General features: G+C 41.7%; 1 protein-coding gene across 1 annotated transcript in view; it reads right to left on the bottom strand.

Moving 5' to 3' along the window:
- Positions 1–738: 738 nt before the first annotated feature.
- Positions 739–17,069, bottom strand: part of skia (v-ski avian sarcoma viral oncogene homolog a) — a 73,077-nt gene continuing 56,746 nt past the window's right edge. The window contains exons 2-7 of the mRNA XM_034591409.1: positions 10,779–10,895; positions 8,861–8,976; positions 8,007–8,305; positions 7,463–7,803; positions 5,400–5,630; positions 739–4,408 (exon numbers count right to left, since the gene is read on the bottom strand). Coding sequence (XP_034447300.1) covers positions 4,220–4,408; positions 5,400–5,630; positions 7,463–7,803; positions 8,007–8,305; positions 8,861–8,976; positions 10,779–10,895 — 1,293 coding nt within the window. The 3' untranslated portion in view covers positions 739–4,219. The remainder of the gene's footprint in view (positions 4,409–5,399; positions 5,631–7,462; positions 7,804–8,006; positions 8,306–8,860; positions 8,977–10,778; positions 10,896–17,069) is intronic.

Genomic DNA, 17,069 nt, shown 5'->3' on the forward strand with positions numbered 1-17,069 from the left:
CAGCATATCCAGTACATTTTCTCTTGCAGAGCTCTGTACTTCAGTTTGAAGTACTTGTACTTTACCCGAGTGCTTAATTTTATGGTTCTTTATATATATCAGTGGGAACTATTTTGGCTTGAGATCCTTTGAAATGAAGTATGTATGGTCATAGATTGTGAGATTATCAGTTTGTTAGACTCTTTGATGACATATACATAAGCAGGCAGAGTGTTTTTTTATATACAATATCAAAATAGTAGTCAACAATTATATCCTCTCCTAATAAAAAACATATTTTATATGATTAGTATTAATACTGATATTACTGATTATACTAGTATTACTATTATTTACACTAGGTTCTGCTGAGAACTACATTATATCCATGATTTCCTAAAGATGGAACTTGAGGACATGTTTTAAGTATGACACTACACTGAACATGTTGAATAAGCTACATTTTATTATATCGGGATGAAACAAAATTAATCAAGATATATATTTTAAGTTTAGTGTACATATTTTTTAAATGGATTGTGCTTTATTGTTGTTTCTCTATTTTATATTTTATGTTGTTTAAAAATTATTTAAAAAATATGTAGGGTTTAAAAACACATCAAAATCAGATTTAAACATGTAACATTTAAAAGGGCTCAGAATCCATTGTCTCAGTCTATTTAACAGGAGCAGAACAGATGAATTAATGAGTGAGGTGAATTAAAAGAGGCAGCAATAACAAGAAACTGTGACAGTGGATCTGGACAAACAACTTTATTTCTGGTAATGCATCTATACACTGTACATTCAGTCACTGTAGTATATAAGCATAGCTATTTTCAAACATAATCTCATAAAGTCCTTTACTTTACAATATAGTCCGTGTCGTGAGAGAAGGGGAAGGGTGATGATGGAGAGATGAGGACAAAGGTGTGAAAAGATGAGGGAAACAAGGGATATAGATAAACAAGCCAAGCTTTTTTCCATACTGTATATGTGGTATTAATAAATGGGAAAGCTTACATTTACCTCTTAGATAAAAATATTTCTAGAATTGTAAGGTTTATATAGTATTAGCAGCAGCACAGGGCTAAAAAGATACATGAGGGTTAGGGAGAAACAATCAGAAAGTGGCGTAGTCATGTGTGTGTGTGTGTATGTGTGTGTGTGTGACCCATAGCACAGGTCGGCTATCTGATACTAAACATACTGTTAAAAATATATATGAACTGGTGAAAAAAAGTCATTCAATATAAAGACTCTACAGTAAAAAATGAAAAGAAATGGGTTAACATGTTTATGTAGGGAATATTCTCTTACGCACTGCATTTACTGTTTTTGAAACATCTCAGTTAAAACACAAATTCCAAAAAAAAACAAAAAAAAAACAAGACAGTTATTGTAAGAAAAGATTTCTTTTTGAAAAAGGAAACACCATGTACATATATTATACAATATTGTAAAGAAAAAAATATTTACATTTGAAAATCCTTATTCAAATCTTCACACTGGCTAGTAGTTGTCTATTAATATGGACTGTTATTGCTGCTTTGCTGTCCATTATTTAGCAAAATGATTCTCCTTTAGAAAACAAGACGTTGTTAAACTGCTTTTTTCTTTTTGTGTGGGAGAGTGAAGAGCCAATGTCATTATTGTCTCCCTTATTTTGTAGAAAACCATGAGTAAAGTAAACTACACATTGGCTATCAATTCTTTTGAGTGTAAAAACAACTACAAAATGTACCAATTTGAGGTCTGCCAAAGTGACAGACGCAGTGTCGTCCTCTGAGCAACATCGGTAATGTTGAATAAGAAATGGGCCTTCGACATAATGCCCTCTTTATTATACTTGACAGGTCCGCCCCTGGACAAGTCAGCAAACTGGGAACAAACAGTTAAGTCTTTATGTACAACCCAAAGTAACAATTCACCGAAGCAAGTGGCTTTTAAAGATGTTCTATAAAAATTGTTTGAACATGCATATCATTGATTTCAAATTAATTTTAAAAAAGCACTCATTCAGGGAAAAAACCCTCAAGCATCTAGCCTTTGTTCAATTGTTCTCTGCATTGAAAAAGAAAAAAATGTGTAAACTGGTTGGTTTTAGGAATACTGAAAAAAGAGCTGCTGAGCGAGGGAGGGTCATTTAATTTGAAAACCTGCAAACAGGAAGTTGATGAGAGGCCCCGCCCCAACAGCTTCATCATCAGTTTTTCTTACTCTGGAAACCTTTCGCCCACATCCAGGCACTTGAGGTTGTCCAGCATTGCATTTCTTTTTTTTCATGTCTTTAGTTTTTTGCAAGTGTGAAGTTTTTCTTTTCTTAAAAAAACATTTGCAACAGTTTGTTGCTTTTTTAATTTCTTCTTCCTCTTGTAAATAAGATAAATTGCTTTATGTTGCATAACACAAAAAACCCTTACATGTACAGTATCAAATGCCCAATAACCGACTATATGTATGGCAAACTTTCTCAAAGTTCATGCATAAAGAAAATATGAGTTTTCTATTGAAAAAAGTGAACATAACAGACGAGCAATAAAATATCTCCACGTTTAAAAAACAACATCAACAACCAAAGAAAAATTAGCATTAACACAATGTACATTCTGATTGCATTGTACCCACTGTGAGGAGGCAGAGTCATGGTCTCTGCCTTTTGGATTGAATCTGATTTGAATCTTTGACCATGTGATTTCTGTTCAGGCTCCAATAAAAACTCAACACGGTGTCGTACAGTAAGTTGTTAATGAACTTTTTTTTGTCAAACTTGTTACATGTTTTAACTGGGTGCTGAAGCGACAGTTGTGTCATTATATTACAAAAACGGGAGAGTGTGTCGACAAAAACTTTCAAACAATCCCAGACTGCATCAGCAAGCAACAGGTAGAGCCTTTTTTTCTTTATTTACAATACTTTGCCTTAAGAAAACAGATTTTTTATTTGAGATGCAAATAATCAACAAAATGCTTACTGGATTTATATGGTAGCAGTCACGATAAGATGATGCTTTCAAAGTAAGATTGAAGACAATAGTGGGAGTACAATGCATTAAAACAGTATTTCTGTTATGACAAAGTGCGACTTATTATTGTAAAGGAAAAAGGAAAAGAACATATATTTATATTTACATACCTTAATTTAATTAAAATGAACATTTTGTGGTTCTTGCTAAGGACGCCCCACCTGAGTCCACTATGATTTCATACATGATGGAGCCAACTGGAGTAAAAACATGCCAGTTGTGACTTGATGTGAAAACCGCTGAGATGGAGACTGTTGGATATTGTTATTGATCATCCGAACAAAGTGCTCACTAAAAAAAGGTGCCTTTACCATGGCATGTTTTTATTACCAGTATCTAATCCAGGGTTCGATGCAAAGAGAGAAACATATTGATTCAACTTTAACTTCACACTCGATGCTTTTCCCCCTCAGTTGGCGGCGATGGCTTCCTGAAAAACCGACAAAACCACGGTGGCACTGTGGAGAGTTCAACTGCTTGTTTCGTTCATCTTCGAATGAGTTTGTATCTTTTATATTTTCAAACTCCATGAGCACAGAGAAACAAAGTAACTGTCTATCTTTTTCTTTACATATCGCTATGTAGTCTCTTAAATAGCTTATAATGTCTTCAAAATCCTCCTCATCCCTCACCATGACGGGAACGGCCATGGAGACTTTTTCGGGTACTGCCGGTTGAGTGTGAGCGCTGCCCTCCAGGCTGCACTGCTGTAACACCTCGAAACAGCTGTGTAGCTCTAATATAAGATGATCGTCTTTCAGCATTATTTATCACGGATGTGTGTCCAGTCTCACTTCATTCTCTGTCAGAGAAAATCCAGGCACAACCACGTTTTGTGCTATACATGTGTCATGTAATCCTTGAGATACAGTTATTTTTAACGTTCTGTGAGTGTGGAAGGTGCAAGTCAGTGCTTGATTTAGAAACACATGCTTCCATGTTGCAGAAATGTACTTTGCTGTTTTCAGTCATTCTCCAAAGGAAACATTCACTTGACTGTTCATGGGCATGGACACGGGTCCTCGTCTTATCTCTCCGTCTCTGGTCAGAGGGCGAGAGTCTTTGAGTTTTGTGTTCTGGAGGGCGAGCGTGATGGACAGTGGGGTGATGCAGTTGGCCCAGGACTCCTGGGTATGGTCGTGGTCTGACGAGCAGATGAAGTTGGGGATCATGGCGAGAGGGGTGAATGGTTGGGCTGTGAGTTTAGCTGCTTGGTTACTTGTCCGCCAGTGTGTCCATGGGCATCCCATCCTTGTCACTGTTGGTTTTGGGCCAGAGCTGCTGCTGTAGCTCCTTTACAACCCTCTCCAGGTGCTCCCTGGCCTCCCGCTCATGCAGCAGGTCGGCTCGGAGCTGCTCGCGGTCGGCCTCAGCGTGCTGCAGCTTCATCTGGAGGTCCTCGATCTGGTAAACACATGGCAGGAAACAGATGAAGTCATGCAACAGAACAGATCTAACTCCAGGACGGTTTGGAGAAGAATGATCCAACCACTCTTCTAAACAGCCATCTTCCATACACAGCTCAAAGAACTATATCATTCAAGTGGCTGTTGGCACACTATAGAGTCCTACAGCCCTCCCACCAGTGTCCAGGGTTTCCTACTGCAGGCCTGATGCCATGTTCACATGACACAGGTAGTTAACTGTGTAATAATGTTTGTGTTAAATTCAATCTAAAATTAAAACAGTGCACTTTAGATTTTACTGTTGATGCAGACCCTCGCAACAAGGGTACAAGTCTCTTGCGTGATCCAATTACATGAATATTCCTGAGTCAGAATTTTGGATGTGGTATCAAGCTGGTGCCTTGAAACAGGTGGCTGTTTTAGTCAAATTCATTTTGAGAGGACAATGGTAACTGACAAGAAGATTCAGAAAACATCAAAAACATCTTGACGACAGCTGTCTGAGGGCGACTGCAGTCTCTGCAGGAGGCACACAGATGCAGTTGGAGAGCATAACCTCCCTCTTGTTTTGTCTAATCTGCATTTCCCATGGTGCCTGAGGGAAGTCGACGTCTCTTCCTGTTTCCTTTCAGTGGGGGACTTACACGTCTGTGCACTTGGAGCTACACCCATTTATTTTTGACTGTGGAAGAGGAAATGTGTTTTTTTTCTTGCCTTCTCCTCTGCTGACCTTGAGAGTATTTAAGGGAGTGAAACACTGCAATTACTCTGAGGGTGTTGTCTAGACTTTGCACACATTGGACTGTTAGTGTCTGCCTCCACGCATGGCCTTGTCTTGTTTCATTTCTACCCATGTCCCATGTTTCTCAAATATGTTCTCATGTTTAAGTTTCATCATATCTTTAAAAACGATAAGCCTAAAGGGTGATAGCTTCTTAAAACCTAGCTTTAATCCTTCATAAGCAACATCCACATGCACAGTAACCAACCTGTGCCGAGTATTTTGCGCGAAGACGTCCTGCCTCGCAGCCTTTGTCGCAGACCCTCAGCTGTCGAGCCTGCTCCAGCTCCCTCTTCAGACGGATCCGCGACTCATTGGCTTCCTTCATCTTCTTCTCGCTCTCGGCCCGCAGACGTTCGATTTCCTTCCTCAGGTTCCGCTTTGCCTCGGTTGCCTCCCGCAGCTTCTCCTTCTTGGCCACCCGTAAGAATTCTAACTCCTGGGAAGAAGAGATTGTAGATGTTAGCATCAAGGAGAGGCTCAGTCTATGTGGGGTTTATACGTACATAATTAAACACTTCGAAAAGTGTTTTTGTGTTTTAATATAACGTGTCCCATGGTGCTTATACAGTGGATATACAGTATCTGTCACATGACTGTTCGACTCTGCCTCTGAGCTGTTGACACCCAAGAGCAGTGACTTGTTACAGAAGGCTGCAGTGTCCGTTTACACTGAGACAAGTCAGGGCTGAGGGCAAGTTGTGGGCTGACAGAAGTTAGGTTTCCTTCCTCTGAATCACTGAAAGAGTGATGTGTGCGTGTGTGCGTGTGTGTGTGTAGTGGTAACACGCCCATACTCTTCTCATGGGAACCTTGCAGTTGGGACAAACATGTCTGTCATCAAGCTTTGTTAGTTCTCACAAAAAGAGTGAAAAGAAACAATCCCCATCACACCCATTACTCTGCAGAGGCTTTACATAAGAACTCTTTGAATACCAACAGGGTTAGAGTTAGTTAATCTTAGTAGAGTAGTAGAGCAGGAATTTTACCAGTGACTTCTTTTAAAGTAAGACCCCCATTGATATAACTTTTGGTTGGTTGGATTTGCCTTGCTTCTGCACAGCTCCTCTCAACACTGACGGAAAGTGAAAGTGGAATGCCGTCGCGCTGGAGTCCCTTTTCTTTGCTCAGGATGGATTTTTTTGCTCTCCCACACAAACTCCTTCGTCTGCACTTTCTTGTTCTCAGTCCAAGACCAAAAAAAGAAATGGAAGTCTGGCTTTTCCCTTTGCAGCAACATCCGCTGTCGTTGTTATCACTTGCCAACTCATGCTAAGCTTTGCGGACAGTGATAAAGACTCTACTTCTGCATTTCGATGTCTGAGCTCAAGTCATTTCTTCAGTTTGCCAACTTTGAAAAGTTTCTGTCGAGTTGATTTCTAAAAGGTTAGGGGAGGCTAAAGGATTGTATGAGTTGTCATTGGCAGCTGAGGCTGGGAAATCTCCTTCTCTCAGTCAACAGTGACACACATCATGGTGCGTTCACTACAGTTAAATCATAGACTATGTAAATATAGCATATAAGTGTGAGAATAGTGACACTTAATCACTGGGGTTGTAGAACTGAATAAAGATGGCTATACACTGATAATAGGCTGTTGCTATTGGCAACATAGGAAACGTTTATGAGTCACAGTTTGTATAAGTGTGCTTTTCTATTATTTACCAAACAGATAATCACAACTTCTATATAGAGTTACACTGACACATGTGACTGCTTGGTGGCCTTGAATGACAGGGAGGTTAGTCTGGTTGAAGCGGCTCCTACCTGTGGTATGATAATTGGAAATACATTCCACATGTCTTTTACCTTGTCTTTGGTGGAGCTGTTTTAAAATCTTCCAAGTGTGAGTGAAATAAGTTCAGGTCAACTCAAATAGTGTTCGTCAAGATGCGACTCTTTCTGAATTAATATTGTTTAAAATCTTTTTCCAGAAGCCAAATCTGTTCCAATTTTCCAATTTAAAAAATGGTTAAAAGGTTAAAAGTTAAAAAGTCTCAAAAATGTATGACTTAAACCTATTTCCATTCAAATCTCAGGTCAGTGACAAAGTGAGGCAAAGTCTAAGTCTAAGTCTACAGATCTGTGTTTTAGCTAAGCAACAGTTTCCCTCTGCTTCAGGTGTTTCAGTCGACCAGGACCGACAACTCCTCAGACCTTAATCGGCACTCAACACACACAAATGAGACTGACATCAATGTTCTCATTTGACAGCACAGAGAGATTCTTTCTGACACGTCAAACATTCAAATGTATGAATGAAACTTTACCTGCTGGAGGCTGCGTTTGGCCTGCAAGGCCGATCCGAGCTTCTCCTCCTGCTTCACCCTCATCTTCACAATCTCATGCAGAAACTTCTCCTTTGACTCTTTTGAGTCCAGTCCGCTGTCCAGTGCCTGCCTTAGGCTCTCCAGCTCCGACTCCAGCCCCAGCTCTGGAGGGGTCACGGGGGCTGCAAGGGGTGCAATGGGTGCAGCAGCTGTAGGGGTAGTGCCCTCGGCTGACGTGACAGTGCAAATGGGCCCTTGGGCGCATGGTGAGCTCAAGTCCTTGGCCGAGCTGCTGGACGAGGTGAAAGATGGTGACGACAGGGAGGACAGGGACGAAGTGACTGGTGGGAGAGATCAGGGAGGAGAGAGAGGGTGAGGTTAGTGGAAAAACTAAAATGTGCTGCTATTGGAAATGAGCTGTCACCTCTCTAGCTGTCAAGACTCAGTTGATCTTGTTAAATCTGACAACATTTTGCTGGCCAGTCTAGCATTGTAACAAATGATCTTTACATGTCTCGTAGCTGGTAAAGATTTATTAACTTACACTCGTCCCGGCTCTCCACTTCAATCTCCACCTCAGAGTCTTTGTCATCCTGAGGTGGTGGTGGCTTGCTGGCAGTGAAGGAAGGTGGGCAGGGGGCCTCAGTCACTGGTGGCTGGAGCTCCTCTGTGGCTCTTCTCTTTCGGGGCCTCGAGTTGGCTCCTTCACCTGGGGGTTCACCTCCACTTGGGTGGGAGGTGCTGGGTAATGATGGGGACATGGGACCCACCTTACCCAGGGGTTGTGGTGTGAGGGCAACATTGGGGGCCACACCATTCTCCAGACTCTTGTAGTTGTAGAAGCTAAGGGAAAACGAGACAATTTAATTGTATGTATTATTATGCTTAAATATAATAAACCAAATCAAGATCAATTCATTAACAAGAGTAGAACTCTATATCCAAGTCAATAGAACCTCAACCACATTGTAGGGTCCAGCCTCTGCAAACCAGGGTAGAGAAACCTTCAAATAAAGTGCCTGTAGCTTTTTCCTCCCACTTCATGAGACACTGGTCCAGATCAACTCTGATATGATGCTGCCTGTACTGGCAGCACCATGGCAAGTGGGTGCCCACATTATGAGTGTGTGTCAAATGTGTTTGAATGGTATCGTGTGGGAAGCTGTGGTACAGTCAGACTTGACCTCTGTGAAACCATCCCACCCAGACAAGTGAGGGAGTATGCTGGGAGCTCACCAGATCCAGCTCAACAAATGGCTACCACTTCTTGTAGTTAAAGCTCCTCTTAGTGTTCAGATATTTCCCGGTTCCTGATTAATTCAATTTCTAGTTGAAGTTAAGTGCTGTTTGGTGAAAGTGTCTTCTGTTTTTGATCAGGCTGTCCTTTGCTGGACCCACCTGTCTCTCAGCAGGGCCAGGGGGTGATTGGTGGGGTCCTTATCACCAGCAGAGATGTGTGGGGACCAGGGCCTGAAAGCTGATGGTCTCTGTCTGGGCTGGATGCAGTTAAGCCCCTGAAAAAAAAAAGAAGGTACTTTAAATCACAAGCCATAAAGAAATCACTTTTTGTAAAACTGCAACCAGAACGCTTAGTGACAGTTGTTCAATTTCTGTATACAGTTGGGACTGTAGGTGGAAATGTTTGGTTGCTACTATTGATTTGCACTATGTTACTTAAAGGGATAGTTCACCGAAAAATGATCTACTCACCACTATGCCATGTAGGAGGGGTGGAAATATTTGAGTCCACAAAACACTTTTGGAGTCTCAGGGGTAAACAGTGTTGGGCTTAAAACATGGACTAAATGATGCCATTTTGAGTCGACTAGAATGTTGGGCTTCTGGAAACTTGGATGACACCACAGGAGCAGTATGGAGGCATGTTATGTTTTCTTTCTGTTGTTTTTAACATCTGAAGAAGGAATCACTAGTTACTTCAATTTTATTGGAATTGGCTGCAACACTGTTTACCCCTGAGACTCCAAAAGTGTTTTGTGGACTCAAACACGTCACCCACCCCTCCATCGGCATAGTGGTGAGTAGATTATGAGTGAATTTTCTTTTTTCTGTGAACTATACTTTTAACTTAGAGACAAAAACATGTTCTACAGATAATTGTTTTCCATTTGACAGCGTAAGCAACATTTCTCATTTCGTAAATGCAAGCAACTGTTCACGAACATTGCAAAATTTAACCATTATTATTCCATATTATTATTAAATATTATATTATTACAATTGGGTTTGATTTAAATCAGGAAAACATCTGGTCAAAGAATAAGTGAACAAGAATATGAATCTTGAGTGGTTTTCACTGCTAAAGTTGAGTATGTGATGGTTTCCATGATACATGACACATTCCAGGGTATTAAGTGCTGAGGGTTGATACCCAGCCCTAGTGTAGGGTTAGCCTCTCACATTTACATGTTGTATTTCAGTGTGATCCACTATGAAATTCAGTTTGATTCTGAGCAAATGCAATCTTGGCTATCGCCTGATGACGAATTAGCCTCTGGGGCAACGGCTATTATTTTGTGGCCTCCAGTGTAGACAGTGGATATCCGGGCCAAGTCTCTTTTGTTTGCCATTCACTGTTTACAGTCCGACTGGTTTCTTTTATAACAAGTTGAACAAGCCTCCACACAAAGCACAAACAGTGATGAAATTATCTGATTATTGAGATTAGGGCAAATGTGAAGGCGCCTTAGAAGACCTGTCACTGTTGACCTCTCTTTGACCTTGGGTATGGTTCCACAGAGATGGGGTTCACATAAAAATGATGGGGCATCCAACAGTAGAATATTACAGGGCTTGATATAAACATTGATTCTTTGGTGTTACAATGTGCTGCAGGTTGCAGTAAATCTAATGTAGTCCATTGTTGTTTTAATGTGGTCCAAAGTCCATTGATTAAAAGGATGTGAATGGGCCTGTCATCACTGTGGTCTTACTATAGAGTTTGATGTGTTTGGTGACTGGAGAGGGGTCAGTAGGAAGATTAATAGTTGAATACAGTCTGCAGGGTGGACCCCTTTTTTTTTTAGAGAATATTGATCTTCACAGTGGACATCCATCTTTATATTGTGGTAATATTCTCTTTCACTGCTCTCTCAAACTTTGCTCCATCTCAGTAAGCGAATCTGTGCAGCTCGTGGCATCTACAGTTACCCCCCTCTGTTAGCACAGCTTGCCAAATCTAAATTTAAGCACTACCCTCATCTGAAAACTTCTGTATAATATTACACGACATCTCATCTCATGCACTATACATCATTATCATCATCAGCATCTCCGTTCTGAGCTTAGCAACACCAACCTTAGTTGAGGCGGACAGGGATTGTAGCCAGTCGAGCTGTTTCTCTTTGTCGGCCAGAGGGGATTGCGATGGGAAGTCTTCAAGTTTGGACCTTTTGATCGGGATGGGATCAGATGTCTGGAAGAGACAAAGAACATTTGTTTTAAGTTTCAAAATTGCAGGTCAGCTAATACAAGCGAGGACAGGTCACATTCCATTCAGTCAAAATTCTGAAATCATACATAAAACCAAATCTCTACTATGGCAAACAGTTAGATTGTGTAAACACATTCAGGTCGATAGGTTTTCCCATGTGATATGACGCACCACAGGTTGCCCAGTTGGCAAGGGCTGTCAGTGTCAGTGAACTAAAAATGAACACAATAGTACCAGACAGGCCAATAGCTGTGTGTGTGTGTGTGTGTGTGTGTGTGTGTGTGTGTGTGTGTGTGTGTGTGTGTGTGTGTGTGTGTGTGTGTGTGTGTGTGTGTGTGTGTGTGTGTGTGTGTGTGTGTGTGTGTGTGGATGCCTGATAGGGGAGTGCCAATGGAGGTGTCTGATAGCTGGAAGTGTGACTGTGTTTAAATGTAGGTGTGGTGTTGACTTTGTATTTGTGTGTCTTTCTGTGGCTTGGGAAGTTGTTTCAGGGTTACTAAGTTGCACACACGCACACACACACACACACACATCATGTTTGGTCATGGGCAGCCAAGAGAGGAGGCAAGAGGTGACTGGGGCAGTGTCTGTCTGTCTGTCTGTGTGTGTGTGTGTGTGTGTGTGTGTGTGTGTGTGTGTGTGTGTGTGTGTGTGTGTGTGTGTGTGTGTCTATCATACACAGATACACCCATACATACAGACAAGTAGGGGTTTGTTTCTCTACCTCCCTTCTGGCTGGCTTTGTGGCTATGACCTCAGCCTCCCCAAGCTGTGGCTGTCACTAGCTGCCCCACACACACACACACACACACACACACACACACACACACACACACACACACACACAAATGTACCCACACAAACTAAGAGCAATTGCAATGCATTTCTGATTGAACAGAGCATACATGTCCAAAATCGAAGTAAAGGTGTTATATTTTTTAAACCGTTTTTTAAACAGAACTATGTAGGTGTTGCTGAGCAGCGCCCCCTGCAGCCACAAGGGATAATTAAGTCTGTTGGGCTCCGAGTCACAAAGGATTCCAAGACAGGAAGTGCTAACGCTGAAAGAATTACTAATAGTAATAATTTTAGCTACATTTTGAGGATGAATGGTAGCTGATCTACAGTTTGGTGTTACTGTAGAACATGTTGGGCCTGAGTATTATAACACACATTCGACAGGAGATCATATCCGCTCAACAAAGTTACCCAGTGCAAGAACTAGCATTTGGGGTGTTGACTGGTAATTAAAGAGGCAGTTATTTTATGGTAAACTAGTTACATAATGTTGCTTTAATGCTACCTGAAATCTAATTTAAGATGATTTTAGAAAGCCAAAGCTGGTGTAAGAGTGACACACAGCAGGAATCTAATTATCTGGCTGTAAATCCAGCTAAACAGAGACTCCACCACTGTATATAATGATAAAATAAAACTGGTCAATTTACAGCAAAAACAAAACTTTCAATATGTGGATCTAAAATAATGTTCTTTGTTTTCAAACAGGTGGTCATTTGCTGTGTTCATAATTTCATCTTTTTTTAGACTTAGTCTTAGTCCTGGTTTCTCAAGAGGAGTATTAGGGCTAGGCATAAGAAAGAAATGAGAGGAGCAAGTTTTTCTTCCATTTCGCATTTTCAGAATTAAGTCAATAGGTTGAGAATTAAGTGAACTCTTCAGCTACCGACAGCTAAGAAAGCTGCCAGTGTTAAATACTTGGAAAAGTAGAAGGTGAGATTCTGAAGTGGTGGAACTCTAAACTTAATTAATATCCTAGTTATTGAGGATTGGTAATGTACCTCGAGTAAAAGATTTCATGCCAATCCTCCAACAATATTTTAGTCTGGACTTCAACGTTGGACGGACCAGCCAACTGGCCATGACTGACTTACTGGTTCAGTAAATCACAACCAATCACCCCCAAACAGCAATCTTCTATCACTGGCTACAATTAATAACTGCAGTCATCATGGCCTTCGCTCAGTGCAGGTCACTAAATATACTGTATATAAAACTAACAATAAGGAATACATTCAGATCAACGTTTGTACAACTGAATAGTGTTTTTTATTTGAATGGAATGCTTTTTAAAATCAATTTCTTTTGTCATTTTAATTACAGCATATAATCCCACCATCGTACAGAGGAGACCTGACTGTGGTTGGTAGGTCTGTGTGTTTTATTAACATAAAGAGATATGTCCTATATAACAGGGCAGCAAAGCAGGGCTAGAGGCAAGAGACTAGTCCCTGCAGTTCAGCCCAGATCTCACACATACACACACATACACACAGAGCGCTGCCTCAGGGCAGACTGTCTATGCCACGTGCCAATCCTTGTCTCGTGGATTACCAGTTGCCAACGCCGCAGCTCTCCATCAGGGCGAGATCCGGCCCCGGTAATGTTGGCCATAGAGAGCGTCGGAGGTCAACAGAATTGGCAGCTGAGCTCTACAGGCTGAGCACGGGGGGTGGTGGTGGTGGTGGTGGTGTGGAGGGGGGGTTCAGGGAGTGAGAAATCTGCATGTCTCGATTACTGAACAGAGGGACTGTGTGACATGAGGCAAAAAGACAGCCGGGGTGGGAATTCCTAATTTTTAAAAGCACCCCTGTGATGTCTGTGGCACTGGTGCTTAGGGTCCCATGGGCTGGGTTCAGGGGATCTAGTGCAAAATGAGCACTGGTTAAATTTCACTATAATTTGATTCACTTAAAATGATCCCATTGTGTGATATTCCTCTGTGGGTCCCTGGGAGGAAACAGTATCCAATTGGGGACTGTGGCAGACGGCGTGTGACATGAAACCAATAGACACACATGTGTACATTCATACACACTCAGACCCTGAACGAGGGGTGAGTGAGACACTTTTCATGGAAACTTGACAGGGCTCTTCTGAAAAGCCTCTGACTTACAGAAAGAGCCGGGCTAACTTCAAAGACACACAAAAATGTGTGTGTGTGACAACGCATCCCACCTCCTCACGATCCAGGGTGGATTACACAGCATAGACAGGATGTCACACTTCTAAGATAAGGCCTTCCGATTAGGTGAGGTGTATGTCAGACGTGCTCAGACTGCGTGTCTATGTGCTCAGTGCCAACACTTCCCAGTGCCAACATGACACTTCATAATATCTACGCAGTGGTATTACACTGCAGTCTGGGAGGTTGGCATTGGCCTTTTATTAAAAGTCAGATATCATTTTATGGTTATCATCCCTGCTTCCAGTTAAAAGTTCCTGTGCTCTGTGGGAGAGCATTTTTTGCATAATATGGCAAAAAACATCAGTGCTGAACCTTTGAAGCACATATCCGTCAAATGCTGATATACAACCTTAATTTCACACATGACACTTAGGACTATCCGCTACATGAGAAACTCACAAATCCCCGATGGTGTGGAAACTGTGACAGTGTCGGGCTTGTCTCAGCTGCCATAGACGGGGCCTCACGCAGGGGCCCATGTGTGAGCACGTGTCAGGGCAAGTGGATGTGGGTGTACACGTATGTTAGTATGGCTCTGTGTGTATGTGTGGCTGCGACAGGATGGGTGGGGTGATAACAGTCTTCTCGGCTGAAGACTGTCTGTGCCTTTTGAAACCCTCACGGTTTCAGAACACTTCCTCTGTCTGCAGGCCACTGCTGTTTGTCACAGCCAGACAAAAACACCATGAACAGCACTGTCTTTTAACAATATGCAGCAAAGAAGTTCTCCCTCTTTGCAAAACCATCTTTGCTGCCTTCTTTTTCAAACGTTCTTTATCAGTCAGTGCTGTAATCCCTCTGCATGTGGACATTTATGAAGGAAATAAAGGTTGATTTCTAAATGTTTCCCACATGTATTCCATGCTAAGGACATTCAAATCGATTTGTATAAGACCTTTAAGAAATATATCCATATTAAATCCAATCTGATGAGTTACATGCAGTATAAAGAAAACTTACATAACTGTCAGAAATACAACGGGAAGTGAAACCTTGTTGCACCTTCACTATGTTGACCTTAGGTATAGTTAAATTATATTTTTTCTCTTCAAGTTGTGAACATTGTGAAACACTCTGTCAGTTGCCTAGTGGTCCCTCTATGGGGAAGCGCAGCTTGTTACACTGGGTTCTTTATTCTGTTGTACCTTTTTAAACAAATCAGGAGGGTTGATTATGTGAGCTAGTGAACTGAAGAGGCAAAGGGCTACAGGTTAGTCAGTCAAGAGAGAGTTCATTGAGAGGTTTTCTTCTGCTGAACAAACATCATCCAAGAAATTGGTGGAGGCATAAAATGGCAGATTGGAGAAAAGGCCACCAAAAAAAGACATCTATGTCAAACACCCCAAAAAAGGCATCCGATCAGTCTGACTTCATTAGATATTAAGGTTATTTTGTTCTATCTCTGCAGGAGAGGTTGTGCGAGGGAGTTTGTGCTTTATAAAATCACAGTCTTTTGACAACCTGATCTGGGGGAATAAGCTCCAGGCTGAGGTGAAACTTGCCTCAGGGACAGTTTGATGTAAGACATCTTACCGTGTTGAAAACAGGAGTGTCACCAACAAAAAGCCAACAAATCCTAGCGGCTTTGAATGGAGACACTCTGACAGACAGCCTTTCATTAGGTAACGCATAATCTGCTTCTTGATACTATCTGTCATTTTCATTTATGCCCACCCCCAACGCCCCTCCCACCCATGCTTATTTATTTCTGCCACTATACCTCCTCTTGCTGTCCATTCTATTCGTCTTGTCTGTCTGAGTGTGTTTCCTGTGCCATAGATTACCGGATGTCCTCTACAAACAAGCAAGACTCCAGTCGCAGAGAAAGAAAGCAAGCAAAATAAGTAAGACACAGACATCAAGAAGTGTGGGTAAAAAATGTCATGGAACAAGAAGGCTGTTCCAAATCCTTGCCATGAGAATATAACGACAAACAGGAACTTGTAAATTCATAGGCAGTAATTAGGGACATGTGTTTTAGAAAAAATAAAAAACCTTATAAATGTAACAATGCTTTCATATTCAGTGCAATTTAAACAGTTGAAAAACTTTCTCCTGCGCTGTCTAAATCTTTGGTATTCTTGAAAATACCACTTGTCACGGTTGCCAGAAATCATGTCTGCTTTGACCGCATTATGTGACTCAGTATCACGACCACATGGCTGTCAGCTTGTAGGTGTATGGTGCTAAACAGGTTGCCTAACACAACATCCCCCCAGTACTGGTCCAAGATGAAAGGGCAAACAACCTGTTTTCTTGACTCTTTCTGTACTCCGGAGCCGCACCCTGCCTGTGACCTGACTTTGGCCTCCCTGCATGTCTTACTAAGGGGCCCATGGTGGTGGAAAGGGTGGGGCCCTTCCTGGAGGCGAAGTGAGAGCTTAGCTCACCTCATACAAAACAGCCACAAAAACCCCACATATGCTGGGAAACAAACAGGTGTCAGACAACATGTCAGTCCACTGTTTATGCAAAAAAAAAAAAAGACTGAGCAGGGATGCTCAGGCTGAGTTTATGAGCTGTTGGCCTTTGAGCAAGCAAACAACTACATGTAGGATTCTAGTTTCCCCCTGAGGTTTTAGCAGTTTTTATATCTGCTGAATTGCTTTGGGCAGTGTTGGAAAGGTGAGACGTTTTGTCCGGACAGTTGAACTTTCACCACCTGTCTATGCTAATTCCTCAGTCGGAATGACTTGTAAGTTTGTCTGTATGAATGTGAGTGTGTGTGAGCAGGATAAAAATACAGTGAGCACCGTGGCTGCTCACTCGAGTGAGATTCCTCGACTGTGCGTTTGTGGGTTACACACACGCACAGCTCCAATTTTGGCAACTAGTTCATCCTACCATCGTCTCCTTGGCTGAGGAGTCACAGAGAACAATGGGGCCTCTGTCTTCAGTCAAGTAAATAGCAAAAACACTTTACATAGTTACAGTCAAGAAATTGCAGCACTACACTGCGCATTGACCAAATTAATGTTATTATTCAGGAGTTTACAGTTGTCGGTCTTGCTGAGGCAGAGTTCCGACTTCAAGAATAACTGGTTTGCTGACTACACTTGAAATGACCTCATCTAATATTCACTTTGATTTAATGATGAGTAATTTCTCCTGTGCTCAGCACATAAGTAACTATTTTTTAACTATATTTATTCACTTTGAGTTTGGAATTA

This window comes from Hippoglossus hippoglossus, chromosome 7, assembly GCF_009819705.1.
Source record: "Hippoglossus hippoglossus isolate fHipHip1 chromosome 7, fHipHip1.pri, whole genome shotgun sequence".
Classification (NCBI taxonomy): domain Eukaryota; kingdom Metazoa; phylum Chordata; class Actinopteri; order Pleuronectiformes; family Pleuronectidae; genus Hippoglossus; species Hippoglossus hippoglossus.